Source organism: Micropterus salmoides, unplaced genomic scaffold, assembly GCF_014851395.1.
Source record: "Micropterus salmoides isolate LMB-PRFRI ecotype aquatic unplaced genomic scaffold, ASM1485139v1 Ms_hic_scaffold_7, whole genome shotgun sequence".
Lineage (NCBI taxonomy): Eukaryota > Metazoa > Chordata > Actinopteri > Centrarchiformes > Centrarchidae > Micropterus > Micropterus salmoides.
Genome location: NW_024044459.1, coordinates 33,449,125 through 33,467,729, shown reverse-complemented (window position 1 = coordinate 33,467,729; position 18,605 = coordinate 33,449,125). Strand labels below are relative to the sequence as shown.

The 18,605-nt window shown below is 40.5% G+C and overlaps 1 protein-coding gene across 1 annotated transcript in view; it reads left to right on the top strand.

Annotated features, from left to right (window-relative positions):
• The window catches only part of galnt9 (polypeptide N-acetylgalactosaminyltransferase 9), a 109,767-nt gene that overhangs the window by 20,805 nt on the left and 70,357 nt on the right, over positions 1 to 18,605 (top strand). The window contains 1 exon segment of the mRNA XM_038704785.1: positions 13,054 to 13,220. Coding sequence (XP_038560713.1) covers positions 13,054 to 13,220 — 167 coding nt within the window.

Here is an 18,605-nt window from a genome sequence, read left to right as displayed (position 1 = left end):
GGTTAATGTGAAATTTCACAGCAAATAAGAGCGGCCAGTGGGGAAAAAGTCAGAGGGAGCGACCGGGGCTGCAGGCTGGTGGAGTAGGAGAAGGGGGAGGTGTGATAGGAATTCATCTTAATCTGCCGCTCTGTTTCTGTCAAAACTTGTTCCGGGTCAAATTATGAGTGCTGTCCAGTGAGCTCAGTCCCATTACAAACAGATGAGTCGATCGCTCATCCTGTTACGGCTTTACTAGGCTTCCCCGCTACTGCAGACAGGTACAAATTTAAGGCTGAGCGATGCCCTAAATTGGATCCAGTAACTAGGGCAATGGAACTACAATATTACTTTACGATCTCGACACTGACACAGCCTCACACCACATCTCAACTAGAAGCAATGAGGCTGCTTTGCCCTGTCTGACATTTTCAAGATATTACTCTGGTAATAATCATTAAACACAGCCTCTCTACTAGTCGTATACGTGAACAGGAGTGAAATATGCATTGCACTTTATTTTGCACAGTTGCCATGCTGTGTCTCTGCAAAGGAGTGCCATGGTGCAAAAAGTCCCCCGTTCAAAATCACTGCCAGATTTGTCATTGTATTTATAGACTTGGCAAGGTTGATTGAGAGAGGCAATAGAAAAAGCTGTGAGAGGGAACAAAGGAGTTGCTGAGGGAGAGCATAAATGCACAGGGAAGGACTGAAATGATACAGCGGAGGGGTTATCAATCAAAACACTTGTGAATTTACTCTTAAGAATAGAGCGCGAGAGCAGGGCTTAAAGTATAGATAGACGTACGCAGTGTGCTCCATCATAAACACTCTGTGGTTTAGTTTTCCTTTTATTACCTCTGCTGTCAAATGCATGTGGGCTGCGGTAATGGATGTGATTGATAACAGTGCATGGAATTATAAGCTTTCCCAGTCCACAACAGCAAGCACTAGCCGACTTGGCCAGTGAGATCATATGCAGCAGATTGTCATTCCTATGCATGAATCAATGCCAATATTTAGTTATGATGTCATGCAAGAAATTGTTGCCGTAGTGTCACACAAAAGAGGTGATTTAGGCAGATTTTTAGTCAACTGATAAAAGTCAAAAAATAAAATAAAAGGTGCGGAGACTAAAGGGGTCTGGCTATTAGACTTAAACTATTGATTTTATTATGAAATCACGGAAATAACATTTGGGTTATTACAAAAGCAGAAGAATTATATAATAATCAGTATTTTTATAGAAACATTGGCTAACAAGGAAACTATGTGAAATAGTTCGCTTGTAGTGAGGAACCCAGAGAGAATAACGTCCCGACTTTGCTCTACATGACGTAAGCTATGGCTCACACTTACTGCTCCCCCATGTAGTTTTAGGCCACTGCAGCTATTTTTGCAGCAAAAAAACTGTACACACCACCAGTCCAGCACCAAACTGCAGACTAGCAAAGTTAATGACTAGTGGACATAGTGAAACAGCTAAATAGCCAGGTATTTTTCGCAAGAGTTGGTGAAGACCAAAACAGAGCTAAAAGGAGAGTGAATATTTAACTTTACATTACATTTATTCATTTAGCTGACTTACAACTGCTATATATGTCAGAGGTCACAGGCCTCCGGCCTCTGGAGCAACTAGGGGTTAAGTGTCCTGCTCAGGGCATGCGTCTTATCCATTGTGCAATCACCACACCACTGAACTTAAATAAATCAGTTAGGTACTCCAGCTAACAGTACTCCAACACTGCCGGATGTGTAAATAGCCAAATGCTTGGTAACAAGCTCACTAATTAACAAGAATTAGTAGGTGAAAAACAACAAAGATAAGACTCCTTTTATTACCTCTGCTGTCAAATGCATGTGGGCTGCGGTAATGGATGTGATTGATAACAGTGCATGGAATTATAAGCTTTCCACAACAGTCCACAACATGTCTGCTCTCTGCATGTCAGTGAATAAACACTTCTAAAAATGGACTAGTGAATGGACTGTGTCTCGTTACTGTGGTATTTTTCTACATAAACAATCTAGGAAGGTGACATCAAGGTGCCTCTCATTTATTTCAGAGAAGTATCTAGTAGCAGGTAACTTGGCAGGTGTGAATTGCAAATTACCGTAAGCTGGTGAACAGTGTCCTAAGTACATTTTCAAGCAGATCAATATCATCAGTCTAACTTCGCAACAAAAGCTCTGAAGTGAGACCTGCTACGATTTAGGGCTGTGAAGCTAACCTTAGCTACAGTGCAGAGCGGTCACCTTTAGTTAGGAAGGTGTCATCAGTCTAGGGTTGCCAACTGTCCCGTAAAATACAGATTTGTCCTAACTAAAAGGTGTGCTTTGTTCTGTATTTTTATCAATTCAGTGGAAGTCTGTGGTAGAGAAATATGTCTAGCACCTAATCACCATAGCAAATACCTCCTACGTGTATAATACTACTTAGTAATAAAGCTCCTTCTGATTCTGATGTTGATTTTACAGGTTAGACTATTTGATTTGAAATAGATAGAAGCAAACCCTCCTGCTCTGTTTTAACATCATAAGGCTTCTGTTTCAAAATCATAGAATACATTTATTAATCAGAGCACTCACACAAGAATGTAGCACTATCAGATCTCTTTTTTGAGTTTATGAACGATTCCCTGTCAAAATCAGCAGGGGGAGGTGTGTAGAAACAGCTGTTTGTGGCTTGCATCTCTCCCTGTCTTTGACTGTCCCTTCACTTCCCTGCTGTTTGCCTTCTGTCTGTGGACTGCTACTCACAAAAGTTGGCAACCCTCCATCAGTCAGATATTAAAATATTGTACAATGTGACTTACCAGCAGTTTGTTACTATAAGTTGCTGACTATCTAAATACATCACTACTTTTCATTATTAAACTTTAATATTATCGAACAATGTCGCCGATTTCTTACAATCTTACAATCAATGTGTAAGAAGTCACCTGTCGAATTCACACTTCCAAAAAATTAGAGGAGATCAGGAGTCTGGTGTGGGCACCAGAACCAGAACCGGGTGAGCATCCAACAGACCCAGGCTCAGCAGCCTCCCAGTGAACCAGGCACAAACAGCCTCCGAGACCAACAGACGCCAGTTTGAGGACAGGGAACAGTACATGGAGTTTATTGGAGTTGGGTTCAGGTGGGGAGAAGTCAGGGATAGATAGATAGATGTATACTTTATTTATCACAAGGGAAATTCAAGTATCCAGTAGCATACGAAACATACATACATTAAACATACATTAAACCTATATTTAAATAAAATTTAAATAACTTATAACACAGTAGCCACAGTAAAACAGTGCAAAAACAGTAAACAGTGCAAATGGAGTGCAGATGGAAGTAAAGAGTACAGATTTTGTCTATTGTCCTCCCTGCCATGGCTAGGAGCTGTTGTACAGTCTAATGGCCAGGGGGACGAAAGAGTTTTTAAGTCTGTTGGTGGAGCTGGGCTGGGACCGCAGTCTGCCACTGAACACACTCCTCTGCCCGATGAAGGTGTTGTGCAGAGGGTGGCGGGCGTTGTCCAGTATGGACAGCAGTTTGTCCAGGGTCCTTCTTTCTGCCACTGTCACCAGAGAGTCCAGCTCTGAGCCCACCACTGAGCCAGCTCTCCTCACCAGTCTGTCCAGTCGACCGGCATCTCTCTTCTTGCTGCTTCCTCCCTAGCAAACTACAGCATAGAAGAGGACGCTGGCCACCACAGACTGGTAAAACATCTGCAGCAGTTTTTTGCAGATGTTGAAGGACCCCAGCCTTCTCAGGAAGTACAGACGGCTCTGCCCTTTCCTGTGGAGAGTGTCCATATTTTCTGTCCAGTCCAGCTTGTCATCCAGCTGCAGCCCCAGATATTTGTAGGTCCTGACCACCTCCACATCGACCCCCTCGATGGACACAGGTTGGAGGTGTGGTTTCTTCCTTCTCCACCACCTCACAAAGTCCTCTACCAGGTTCCTGTACTCCTCCTCCTGTCCATCCTTGATGCAGCCAACTATCACAGTATCATCTGAGTATTGCTGCATGTGGCAGAGCCCGGTGTTATACTGGAAGTCAGATGTGTACAAGGTGAAGAGGACGGGAGAGAGCACGGTCCTCTGTGGTGCTCCGGAGCTGCTGACCACAGTGTCTGACGTGTGGCCCTTCAGTCTGACATACTGTGAGGCAGTCCGTAATCCATGTCACCAAGCGTGGGTCGACGCTGGTTGTGGGAGCTGGAGTATCAAACCTGTTAAAAAACAGGTTTAGCTGGTTTGCTCTCCCAGCATCCCCCTCTCCACTTCTTGCTGCCTGTGATGGTTTTCATGCCATCCTAGACCTCCCTCTTGTTGTTGTGCTGCAGCTTCTGTACTACCTTCCTTCTGTAGTCCTCCTTCGCCCTGTTCCCCCTGTACGCGCTTAAGCTCATCTCTGTCCCCATCCTTGAATGCCCTCTTCTTCCTATTCAGGATGTCCTTGACATTACTGTTGATCCAGGGCTTGTTGTTGGGAGGCAGCGTACTGTTCTGGTGGGGACCAGAACGTCAATGCAGAAGTTCAGGTAGTCAGTAGTGCGGTGTGTGACCCCCTCGATGTCCTCACCATGTGCTTCCTGTAGGACGCTCCAGTCAGTACATTCAAAGCAGTCTCTCAGAGCCTCCGCTGCCTCAGGAGACCATTTCCTGAAGGAGCGTTTGGTCATGGACTGTCTCTGGATCTGTGGTTTGTACTGTGGCGTGAGCAGGACCAGGTTATGATCAGACTTTCCCAGTGGGGGCAGAGCAGTGGCAATGTAAGCTTCCCTCACGTTGGCATACAGGAGGTCTAATGTCCTGTTCTTCCTGGTGGGGCAGCTTACAAACTGGTGAAAGTCTGACAGTGTGGAGTCCAGTGTCACGTGGTTGAAATCCCCAGAGATGGCGATGAATGCATCTGGATGTTGTGTTTGCAGTCTCGCGATGGTGGCGTGTATTACATCACACGCGGTCTCTGCGTGCGCACGGGACGCAAACAGCAACAGCAATGGTGTGGGAGAACTCTCTAGGCATGTAGTACGGTCTGCGACCTATCGCCAGCAACTCAATGTCTCTGTTGCACACGATCTCCTTCATCGTAACATGCCCCTGGAACCGTGGGCTTGTACTTCCACCGCTTAGTCGCTAGCCTAACCTTCACCTTCGCTCCGGCTCTGCAGCCTCGGTGCTTCTTCCTCAGCTCCTCAGGTATGTGGTGGAAAATGCCGTCTCGGTGGAATGAAAGCAGCTTCTCCCTTGAATAAACAAGTTGTCCACTGCTATGTTGTCCGTAAAAAGTAATTGTATCCATAGGATATATAAAGTTTTACACAGCTAGTGTTATATAAAGAGTTAACGTTAAAGTTTAAAAAAACACACTTAAAGAATTAAAAACAACACGACACATACGGAGCTACTGGATCAGCGTCCTGCTTGCGCCGGCATCAGAAGGGAAACCGCCATTTTTGCCGTTATGAGCTTTCCCCATAGAATTCTATTGAGGATGTGATTGAGTGGCATGTCTCCTCTAAAATGTCTCTGGTACCGCTCAGCGACAACAACAGCCTGGTAACATGCTTCAGGTCTTGGCCAATCAGAAGACAGTGGGGGCCTTAAAAAGACAGGAGCATCTACAGCTTGTTTCAGACAGAGGCTGAAATGAAGGCCTATATGAAAAGCCAGTAAAAGATAGAATTTTTTATTTTTGAACTTTAAATCATGCAAAGCTGCCATTCAGGAGTCAAAAAACAACAATATAAGACTGGAAATGCAGTCTAATAGGTCTCCTTTAAGAAACCTGGATAAGGTGTCCCAGGTTTCTACAAGACTACCCCAGCTAGCATATTCAGTTTTCTCTAATTCAAGATAAGAATTTATGCTAATTTGCTTAGCCAAGAACATTTTGGTCATTTCTACCTGGACGATCACTGAATAGTTTTTTTTTGTGTGTGTGACATATTTATAGATCACAGAAGTTTAAGGGCATAAAATGTAAATGTTTATCAGTAGGCAACTCTGTTATGTTCATCTACTTTCGACGGAGGACAGGCTATAGCTGGTTAGCATGCTAACTTAAATAACACTGATAGACCTCTGTGACACCAAGACTGTTACTGCTTAAAATTTTGTCGATAAAGTTTTAACAATTTTTTTATGTTTTAAAATAAAATTCCAGCCACATTGCACCTAAATGACAGCTAAACTAGAGATTTGGGATTGACAATTTGGTAAATCAGAGTTATGCAGGGACAACATGTTTTAATTGTACAATCATATCTGGTTTATACAATACAGGCCTGTAGTTTGATTTATCCAAAATAATCACAATTTCAGCCACTGTCAGTATCAGCCCTCTTTCCTCGTTCTAGTATTTCTGTTACGTTCAGCTTGAGCACTGACATATGAAAACAAACAATTTGGGCCCAGATGCAGAACACAAGGCTTAGTAGATGTAGTTTGCAACTTTTAACAACTAAAAGGGTTAACTTACAAGGAATTTGAGGCAGACAGCCCAACACAAAGCACAAACAAATCCACCACAAGAAGCCAGGGAACACAAGAAACAGTGCTGAATGCTCAACATAAAGTAAGTACTGTCAATCAGGATAGAAAGTAAGCAAAGTAAGACAATGACAAAAGAGCCAGCGCAACTTCAAAATAAAACAGGAAACAGAAAACACAAACTTCAACACCCAGAACTGTGTCAATTTCTTTGCATTTCTATCATCTTTACAGGGCTAAAAAACAACAACATATGAACTAGTGTCCAAAATATTTTAGGATGTTTTTTCTTGTCTTCCATCTGTCTAGTCTCTTCCCAGTTATGTACACACCCTCTTTGCATTTAAAGTTCAGACATTTAACTGAACTGACAGCTTAAAGCAGAGTGCAACACTATGCAATAAATTTAAATTCTGACACAATTAATATTAAAAGCAACCAGTTCAAATTTCAAGGGATTAATTTACCATGAAAGTTGATATGACTGGGGAAGTATACCTTCCCCGGGGAAGTATACCTTCCCCAGTTATGCTGTATTACATAGATGTGCAAAGTAAACCCAAAAAGTAAAGTAGAAATAGTCATTTTGGAAATCCCTTTTACTCACATTCTTTATTGTGATATGCAAGGCATTTACTACATAATTTCAGTAAGTAAATAAGATACCATCTGTTGTACCGTCCTACATAATTGCTATATCTTCTCTTGCCAATTCTCATTGTTGAAAGGTGAGAACCTGCTAACACATGCCCGCCACATGCACACACTCACACAAACCAGTGGCTGTGAAGTCAGAGGAGGGTTCCAGTGGGTGGAGAAAGGAGGTCGTAACTTTAGTACCGTGCTGGGATCCATCTGCTGTGTGGCCGTCCCCCATGCGGCCTGACCCCATGGATGCTGCTGACTCAAGCTGACATCCCAGTTCACCGGAGTATCGGGCCACCGGGCACCAGTAGAGTTCAGATGGCTCACACCACAGGTGGAAGAGCAGCAAACGTGCAGTCTTTGAACACAATATGTTAAAGGTAGCAATGCCACACTGGAATTTTGACTTTCGAAGCATCGCTACCAGTAACTATAAATAAATAAAAAACTACACGGTGAACATCAAGAGTGCCTTAACCACTGTTCCATTTATTCAAAGCTGAGCTGAGCTTTTTAATTTCATGTGCTTCTGTATGCAGAAATAATACAGTATGACATCACATAGTACATTTGGCCACTGCTTAAACCTTCCTATGGGCAGTGATGACAGTTTATTTGTTGAGATTATGGAGGCTCTTTTCTGCAGCAGCCCTAATTTGTGTTTCAGGATGATGACACAGTTAATTTTGAAATAACACCCTAGCACAGATTTTTGTTGTCTCTATCACATCTAATAATGGGTGATAGCATGGGAGACTGATACACTTTGACAAATCAATATATTCTCTCATTAATAATTGTAGCGTGGATGGTATTTCACCTGGCAAATGCAATACGTCACTTCAACATCTTTAACACTACTCTACTCTGCCTTGATGTTTAGCAAAAGAGTTTGAAAACCTAACAGGATTTACAGCAGCTAAACAAAACACATAGATTTGTTTACACTATAGTTGATTCATGTCAATTTGATATTCTAATATAGAACAATATTACAAGTGTTCCATTGCAGCCAAAATCTCGTAAATAATTCAACCACAACAATTACAATAGCCACCTCATTATCCCTACATAATGAGTCAGCGCTGCTGAATAAGATATGTGAAAACATGGAAGGCAGAAGAGAGTGAAATGCGTTTGTCAGCTTTTGCGTTTGGAGCCTAATTGGAGCAGTGTGGAAAGATTCACAAGATGCTGGCTGTATGTGTGTTCACAGTTGCCACAGGAGTCAGCTGAGTGCTTTCGTCCAGTCAACGCTGTTATTTCTGACTTCAAAGCCACAGTATATCTGTGAGAAAAAAAACGTATTTTACTGGAAATGACAGGGAAGTTTGGCAGACTTGAGATTAACAACAGAAGAGAGTAACAGAATTGTTGTGAATTTGTAAGGGGGACAGAAAGTGAATGCACTAGGTAGGGATGAGCGAGAACACCACCATCTGTATCTCTGTCCGTACTTAACATGGACGTGGGTTAAGTTATTTAAGACATGGTATGGGTTAATGAGAACTTGTGATACTTATTAGAAAACTTCATCAGAATTGAGCTTTTTGACTATAATAGTAAAAAACTATTTTTCATAGTTTATTAGAAAACACATTTTACTTGTTACACATGATACTCATTTTACACATGATACTCGTAAAAAGTACATTATCTGTACCCGCTACTCATTTCAACCGAGTATGCACTCAACAAGAGTACTAGGGCTGTCACTTTTTTCAAAAATCAAGTTCTAATGAATTTGAAATTACGCGCAATTCGTTTGAATGAATTAAACAAACACATTATTAATTAATAACATCAGTATTTTAATTAACTTTTTAACTACAGTGAATAAAATACACCCGTCTAAGCTAGCAGATGAGTCTGCAGATTTTTTGTCGCTGCAGATAAAGTCATCCAGCAGGAAAAATATATAGGTCGAGCTAATGGATCACAAGACAAACTACTTCAAAGGGTCTGTTGTGCTTGTACATTTTGAATTTGTCATTAATGTTCAACTATTAACTTTTCTCCATGTGCAAACAGACAGACTGTACTGTATATTTATTTGCACAGCATAATGTACATTTTATTAATTGGGTCAGAGTCATTTACTAAATTTCAAGTATATTCGTCATGCAGTTTTGCTTTTTTTAAACTGGTTTTGATCATGTTTACATGGACCATAGAGAAACCTTATTATGTATCTCCCTGTATAACATTTATCCAGGTTTCTTTCTATGTCATTAGAGGCATGTGTTTGAATTCTCCACATACAGCCACCCTCTATCATTTCTGTTCTGAATTCCCACAGTAGTTGAGAACAAACCCAGTTTGTGCTTTTGGCTGCCTGGAGTCTGCTGCATTTACAACTCTGACAGGATCTGGCTTCTCCAACGGACCATTAGTTATGGAAGATGAATGTAACAATGCAGTTTATTCTCTACATTCCCAAAGTTCTCAGCTTTTTAAAGAGACCCAACAGAAAGCATACTGACATACTAAAAAAATCACTAATTGACATTGTTTGTGCATGGTCTTCCACAGGATGCCTTTGCAGCGGGTGATTAAAACCACCCAGAATATCATTGGTACCCATATCAGTGAGGTGAGGTACCTGCACAGAGCCCAAAGGATACTAAAAGGCAATACACACCCAGCCACAGCCATCTGGCAAGCAGCTTCTTTCCCCAAATATTTATGTTCTTTGGTGTGACAAAGAGCTCGCGAAGGAATAACTCATTATAAGCATTATTACTGCATGTAGACGTAGAGACAGGACAAAAACGAGGGGCTTATTACTGTTATTATTTTTTATTAAACCATTATTTAAACAAACATTCAGTGTTAATGAACAGACAAGGCAATAACATACAGAGACTAAAAGACGAAGGTACCAATACAGTGGGGGATAAACAATGCAGTGTAGCAGACAGAATAAATAGCTTTGAGAGAGTGCAACAGCGTTGCAATACACTCTGTGTATTGATCTTAAAAGATAAGGACTTAGCATAATAACAGTTTTCAATAGGCCTAAAAACACTAAATTATTATGCACTTGCATGTGTCTTTGAAAATGTCCATAATGTCATTTTTAAAAGCTGTTAGAGAGATAAATTGGTTCAGTTTTAGGGCTTAGCCCCCCCCCCCCCCATTTACAGCAGCTAAATGCACTTTTCAAGCGGTTTTATATAAATAAATGCCTAAAAATCTGTATATCATTGAGAAAAAAAAACTGATAGTTGACCAGGAAAAAAAGCATCCTAAAGAGCCTACATCCTATTTTGTATGTAATTGTTCTCCAACTGTCTTCATCATTCTGAAACCATAACACAACAAATGCTGAGGATAATTAATTTTCACTCCTGCTACCTAAAAACAGGCAGAAATTGTCTGATGTACTATTTATAATTTACAAAACATGTGTAGGGTAGGAATTGGTGTAAACAGCTATACTAATCTTGAAACCTATTTTTGTTATACTGGAGTAGAGTTAACAGAATTAATTTTTAGCTGACAAATGTTCTACATCTGAATCCGTGCCATAATAAACTGGGCTGCTCTAATAGCAAATCAAGGATCCCCAACATGCCAAGTAAATGTGCTCTTCAACACTCTGAAGTGAATACTAGACAAATAACATTTACTCAACAAACACAGTGACATCTGGAGGCTTGTAATTATTATTGCTGATATTAATAGTTATAGTCTCTATAGTCTATACGTGTGCTGTAAAAGCCAAAGAAGCCTGCATGTTATTATTAAACCTGGGTACTTTTGTTCACAAGTGCAGCATTAAATATAGATGGTATTTTGAAAAGGCCTGGATAAAATATTTTTGCTGACACGATCATGAATATACCTTTTTAGTGTACTTTAGTTTGAGTGCCACTGTTCTTATGTTTTAAAACGTCATGGTTGATACTAACGTGACATTTCATGAGTGACACAGTGTTGTGTGATTGGAGAATGAAATTTAAGTTGTTATTTTTGCTATCACACTTATGATTACGCCTTACTATACATTAATCTATTTCTCTATTATCCTACTCTCTTCTTTTCCCACTAATGTGCCAGTCGCAGAGTTTAGCTGTAAAACTTCAAAACGGTCAAACTGCATGAAGGGCTTTCTGAATTATCAGTGACTTTTGAAATTTCAGACTGCATCATCTCCAGCTAACCGCAGCTAACGTTAGGTAGCTAGCCAGCAATACATCACCTCACCAACTCACTACTAGTGTTACAGCTGTGGATTCACACATCTGAAACAACACAGCTGAGGTTTACTCCTTGTGAAAACTGTTATTTCCATTGTCCATATGCTTGTTAGCAACTAGCTAGCAAGCTTTTTTTCACATGCGGCCCTTATCCTCTTCTGTAGAGGGGAATGAAACTAAGTTGAAGTTATTTTTAAAATCTAAAAGATTTTGAGAAAACAGTCAGGGCTCAACCCTATTACAAAATATATCTGCTAATGCAAAAACACATTTTTAGGAGACTGTAATGAACATTAAATGGTCTTATGCTAATAATATTATAGCAAGGATACTGTGGTTGGTGCGACTAAATGTTTTTTGGTCATGAACCTGTCAAACTGAGTAAAAAAATACACACATTCTTTTCCTGACCCTGGAGAAATATACTTTTATCTCAGCATATTGCAGTATGGCAGCTATACTGCAGTAGTAGTCACATACAGTATATAATATCCAGGTCTGGGAGCTCCAGCTTCACCATCAAATGGTTGTGTGCCTTCAAATGATATCTTAGAGGAGTGCTATTTTTTGCCTTGTTGTTTGATGCAGTGAGGAAAAATTTATCCAGAATACGTCTCTTTGTTCTTGGTGAGAAACGTAATGCTGTATGTACCACAGGAATACACTGGGAATGTGACACAGAATATTTTCTTTAATTGTAAAAAGGAGAAAGCGTTAAACTCCCACCGGTTATAGGAAACTATGATGCTGATTTCTCAACATATCCACCTCGTAGACATTTCTAGGTGAACATTTAGATTTTTCACACAGGTGTAACTAATCACATTATGTTTGCATGCTATTTAATGCAGGTGTGCCAGTCTCAGAGGCCTGCTACTGCACATGTTTACTGGCACAAATAGAACAGAGCCATTGTTAATATTATTAGTCAAAATGGCTGCTGTGAGAAAGTTTTATACCATTGCTGTCAAAGTGGTGTTGAGGGCCACACAGAGACTCTTTTTAAGGTATCGGAGGACCACAAGGGGGTTCCTGCTGCTTTCTAAAGGGTTTTTATTTAAGAGGTTTTAGGGATCTTTTAGGAAGCTCCAGGGTGTCCCAGAAAAATTGTTAATCTTATTATAATCTTAATTGCACTTGTCTTTTACACAGTCTATTATAAAGTTAGATGAAGTTTCATGATTACAAACTGCATAGGTGGATTTTTATTTTTACTTTTTCTTATAAGTGTTGAGACTTTCACATTTTAGTGTGCAGAAGTCAAAATTTCTCACATTTGTTCTGCTACATATATTCCTGGAATCATTACACAATAACTTTTTTATATAGCACACCTGCTGGGCTTTAAGAAAAGACTTTCTCATGTCTGTAAAGTAAATATGAAGCTAAAGCCAGCAGCCGCTTAGCATAGCTTGGCAAAAATCCTAAAAATGGAGAAAGGGCTAACAGGTAACAAAATCTGCTGATAGATAGATTTTTAGCAGATTTTATTATCTTTGGCCATAGCTAAGCTAGTTGTTTCCCCTTTGGTTTCAGTCTATAAACTAACCATCTTCTGGATGCTCCTGAGAGTGGTATTAATCTTCTCATCTACCTCTTGGCAAAAAAGCATAGCGTAACATTATCTATTATCTGTTCACATGAAACGCATCCACAGAGTGTTTTTCTCATTGAATGATATGCAGACATCCAGGTAGTTTTAGCACTGGCTAATAATCTTTAATTTATCTTAACAGGTGTAAGCTGTTGACATACGCGGAGGACCTTCCTCAGATCTCTGTGGTCTTCATCTTCGTGAATGAGGCACTTTCAGTGATCCTGCGCTCCGTCCACAGTGTGGTCAACCACACACCGGCACACTTGCTCAAGGAGATCATCCTGGTGGATGACAACAGTGACAGCGGTAAGACCTTTTACAGCTTTACTAATAGGATAAAAAAAGAACTAGGCAGTATGTGTAACCAGCCTTTAATCCCTGGTCTCTTACTGTATGTGCTCTGCTGAACTTTAATTGATGGTAGTCACTGAGATTTTTCAAGTCACCATGGAGGTATCTCTCTGACCATTTGCATCATTTTTAATCGTTTCTCATCTACATGTTTACCCTCTCACACTTTAATTCATAAAACCTGTAGACTATGCAGTTTATCATTGTGTAATGCTGTAGGTTTGCTTTTTCAGGTCAGACAGTCACCCAATTGATTGATGTTTTGTCTTCCATACTAGAAGGTGAACTAAGGCGTCATACACAAAGGAGTTAGTGTGATGTTTTTGGACTCTTGCCAGAGAACTCAGTCTTCTTATGTTATATTAGTATGGGCGTGTGTGTGTGTGTGTGTGTGACAGGTTTCTGAGCTTTCTGCGTGTGTTTGGTTTTGTGAGTAACAGTTGAAGGGATAGAGAACCCCTGAGGCTAGCCTCTTGAACAGCAGGTTTTAAAATAGCTTAAAAACAAAAGAGGAAAGAGGATGGGATTTGTCCTTTTCTAAACTGCTGCGTACTACTGTCTCCATGGTGATGTGGGCAAATGCTTCAGTTGCCTCCACACCATGACGCCCACAGCAGCTGACGGTGCTCAGCTCCACATCCCAAAAGCTTTCCCGTTTGGATAAGGAGGGACAATGAGCTAGATTCCAGACGACACTTGGCCCTCCTTCACTTGGCACAGACTAACAGGCCTGCCTCCCTCAGGCTGGCAGAGGAAAAGGGTGCATGAATAACATACTGAAAGAAGGCTGAGCAAGAGTCACCACTGGCACATCTCCGTTCCCCGCTGAGGCTCTTACTGCCTACCATTAAACAGGGAGCCGTTAAAAGTCAGACAAAAAAGGAAGCCGACCCCTCCCCTCATTATGTCATAGCATCAGTCTGCCCCACACGTTTTGACTCTCACAAGGGTTTTCCTGAAATAGATCTTTGAAGAACAAACCCTATTTTCATCACAAAGACTACAATATAACACAAAATACCAATTTTTTATTTATACAAATATTTTATTTTCTCCTACGTCCCACAAAGTGTTATTATTGCAAGGGTCTAAAAGACACTGTTCAGCATTTGGACTGAAGTTGCCCTCAGCTCTACTGAGCGTTTTACCTGTTTATCTGTAAAATTCATTTTTTGGTTGAGGCCTCCCCGCAACCGCTTTGTTTCACTCTCATCGGTGTTATTTCCAGCAGTCAGCCGTTTTTAGCAAAAAGGCTCTAAAAACCCACAATACTAAATACCCAGCACCAAATTAGCGACTAGCTGGTGAACATAGTGGAGCATTTAGCAGCTAAAGAGACAGATGTTTCCATTTAGTGGAGAACATAACAGAGCTAAAAATATAGTGATTATTGGGCTTACATTCACCAGTTGGCCAGATACATTTTCTAAATTTCAATCTTTTGTGTTCTAAAAGCAAATCTTCACCGTGTCAACTTTATAAGGAAATAATAATTCAATGTTGTATTTACAGTTTGTTGCAATGCCTCCATGTGGCAAAACAAAGAAAGAGAGGAAAGCACAACTGAGCAATGAATAGATAAACTATTTAAGAAAAAGAAATTCAATTGCAAGTTTAGTTACAAGTTTTTGTGTTTTTTATGACGTTTTTGACACCAAAAGATGATGTGGCTGCTAATTGAACCCTGAATAGTCACTAAATTTGCCAAAATAGCGCTTCAGGCTGGAAAACTGGATCAGAACTGTGTAGACAACAGAATGAAGTGGGCGGAGACAACTTTATTCAGAAGAAGAGACAAATTAAATATGATGTACCAGGAGCGAAACAGCTGCAGTTACAACTTCTGCTTCTGTTACATCTTTAGTAGCATTTAGCATTAGTGTTGCTGAGTGCAGTTCACTGATATCACGGTACATGACTACTAGGCGCTAATGTTTTCAGTGTCCACTTGCCTTGTGCATGTTTAATATAAGTTCAAATTCTGGTCACTCTCTGCAAACCCACACATCCGTCAGCAGCTCTTAGTGTATGTTTACCAACAGTGATGATAATTTGTGCAGATGAGTGTGTGCTGTTTCTGGGGAGCCGCTCTGCTGTGACATTAGACAATTAACATGCAGGCTGGGCTGCTTGACCTTTTCTGGATGGCTCTGTCTGTCCCCTCTCATTTAAACAAGGCTCAGTGAGATGAGTGGAGGTACAGCCACACTCACTCCTGGCATAATAAATCATGCACAGGAAGCATGTTTGCCTTGTCGGCGTGACACATTTCCTTTGCTGGGACAGCCGGTGACATTTATTGGTGGCTGAGAGGTTTATTCGCAGCAGTGGTTCCAGCAGTCTGAACTAAATTCCCATCCCCATTGATGAGCTTTGACTGTGTGTGTGTATGTGTCAGAAAAGCCGATTCCACTTCATTGTTGTTTGCCATGTTAGCAGCAAGGAAAGGCTTAATGAGCCCTACAGGATTCAATTCCAGCAAATACCACCACCAAATTGATAACTTAATGATTCATATAATCAAAACAGGATATAAACTGAGGACGAGTTGAGTGCAGCTTGTAATATTAATTTCACGTGGAGCAGAATTACTTTAAACATTGCATACATTAAATCTGATTAAAGCTTCTGAATTGAGGATTTACAGATCAACATACTGCTGGAAATCTATCTGACACATTGTGACGCTTGCAAAAAAAAAAAGTAATTTTGAGAAAGACACTGTTTCTATTTATTATGCAGTGATATCCTTTTGTTCTTCATTTAATCCAATTAAGCTTGTTGGGGTTCTCTAATTGTATGTTTCATTACAAATCTGTTGCCTCTAAATGAAGGATTGACTCAGTTGCAATAAACAATTAATGAGCAAGAATTTGCCTTAGTTGCACTCAAGTTGAGACACTCAATCACACATCACTAAAGCTTTACATACAGCATTCAGTCACTACTTGCCAGAAAGCAGTGTACAGTATGTTTATAAATGTTGAGCAGGTAATACAATTGCCTAGTTTTAAAAGAAACATATGAAAAGCAATGAGGAGGAGCGATGATTCAGATTTCAGAACATGACTGGTGTTTAAGGGAAAGTGGGGTACAATTTGTCAGAAGTAACGTCATTCAGCTGCACTATTATCTACAGTATAACAATATATATTTAACGCTTGCCAGTATTGGCGTTAGATTAGATCTGCTATCATTTAGGATGGGAGAAACTTGTTAACATTTAGAAAATGATGGTGACTGAGGACATTTAGGCTTCAAACTAACCTTTTCACCACCTTCCCAAAACTCACATGGGGGAACGCTAACATTGTTCCACTGCAGCTCAGTGACAAGGCTGCCTGCGGGCATTGGCTGATGCAGATTATCTCAAAATGGCAGATATTGGCCTGAATGATTAATCGATATATCACTAGCATAATGTTACCTAAGCAGAATTTTAAATCAAGTGGATGTAACAATGTTCAGAGTGGGTTAAGGGCGGAGGGGTCAAAAAACACGAAGAACTTACCATCGTGCTGTTTCCAGTAAATGTGTGAGAGGTGGAAAACCTCCATATTGCTGCTGCACAGGTTATTTCCGCAGTGCATAGGTTGATTGTCACAATGTTTCCCACTTACAATGAGGGGCTTATGCTGTAGCATCCGGATGGTATTCCTGAAAAGCTACTCTGCCAGGATTAGGTGTATCATTTTACTTGGCTACAGTTTTTGTGAATATTTAATGAACATCACACTTGTGGTGAGCCAGTTAGGCAACTTCAAAGCAATCAATTTCCGACCTGTTTCCATATCAGTCCATAAGAATGTGGCCTGTGGTTTGTGTAGCAGAAGTAAATGTCTTTTCTCTGAGGGTGATCATTTTTCTCTACCAGACCCTTTGTAAATATACAGCCAAACACAGCTGACGGGTGTTGTGAGACTGATCTTACTAAAACGGAAACACAGAAAATCCTGCAAGTTATTTTTAATACAGGTATCCTGTAATTTATTGAGCACATAGAAAGCAGTATGTGGGAGGCCATAATTCAAGCATTGCAGCATGGAAGTTTTAAATCAAAGGCTTTGCCACCGTTTAAATAACCAAAAGCCTGTTTTGTACCTCACTAGCATCTATCCTTAACACAGCGGCTTCCATAATCTCCCATGTTGCCAAAGGAATTCATGGTGCTCCTCGCACAGCCTACTATGCATTCATTTTAAATTCATATATGATGGATAGTTATTTATCCTCTGCTATGTTGCACTGCCAGTCCTTTTAAAATGTATTCCCTGTTCCATAACTCTCCTGTCATGGATGCAGTCCATGCTTTATTTGCTCAGGATCAGAGGGAGGCCCATAACTTTTCTCTTTCCCGGCAAAGCACAGTAATTATTACACTCTAATAGCTTTTATCATATTGTAGCTGCAGGATACGCTGATGATGAAGGAGACTCATTGCGCAGGTTTGAAACCTTCAACAGAACCAAACTGCAAACATCTTTGAACCCTCAAAGAGGCACAATGCAGCCCCTCACAGTGACTCATTCAAATGGGAATAGAGTACAGTTAAAGCTCATTATTCATAAATCTATATTACGTGACATAAGTACTAAATGCTAACAGCCTGCTCATTTGTACCCACCTCTGTGAGATGCTTTTTACCAAAGACGTGAGAAAAGAGGAACGGTCTAACTTTGATGAGTCCGGCTCTTTGTGGGTAGAGTGCTAACTGCCATTTAGGAGACAATTTGTATTTTAAAGTTTTGGGATTGACTTCATGTGGGTGGGTCACCCAACATCGGAGATTCCTTTGGATAAAAGTGAACCTACATCATCTCCAGAAATGCACTAAAATCAGTACTATTAGAGCAACACGTTCTCACTCCCAAGTCGTCACATATGCACAGTCTTTGTAATGCCCTGGACTGGGGGAAGCCCTGTAGTGTCATTTTTGAACGCTGAAGGTAGGTGTATAATATATAACTGTAAAGTCTGAGTAAGGAGGTGGTTGGGGTGGATGGGTGGGCCAGAAATTGGACTTTCACCCAGGAGACTGGTGTTCGTTTCCCATGAGAATTAAAAAGTCAACAGTGAGTGTTATTCCTTACATAGTAAGTTGCGTAAGTTACGTTATTTACTCTAAAGCCAAACCATGATGTTTTCCTAAACCTAACCAAGTACTTTTGGTGCCTAAACCTAACAAAATGTTTACAATGTCATTTAAACACAACGTTAAATAGTAGCTTAATTTTGAAAGTGTAACCGGACGTGCAGATTTATTGTTGCTAACTTAACCCCGGAGCCCTACGTGTTGAAAAACAATGCTAAAGGGGTACCCAGGGCATTAAAGCGACACCA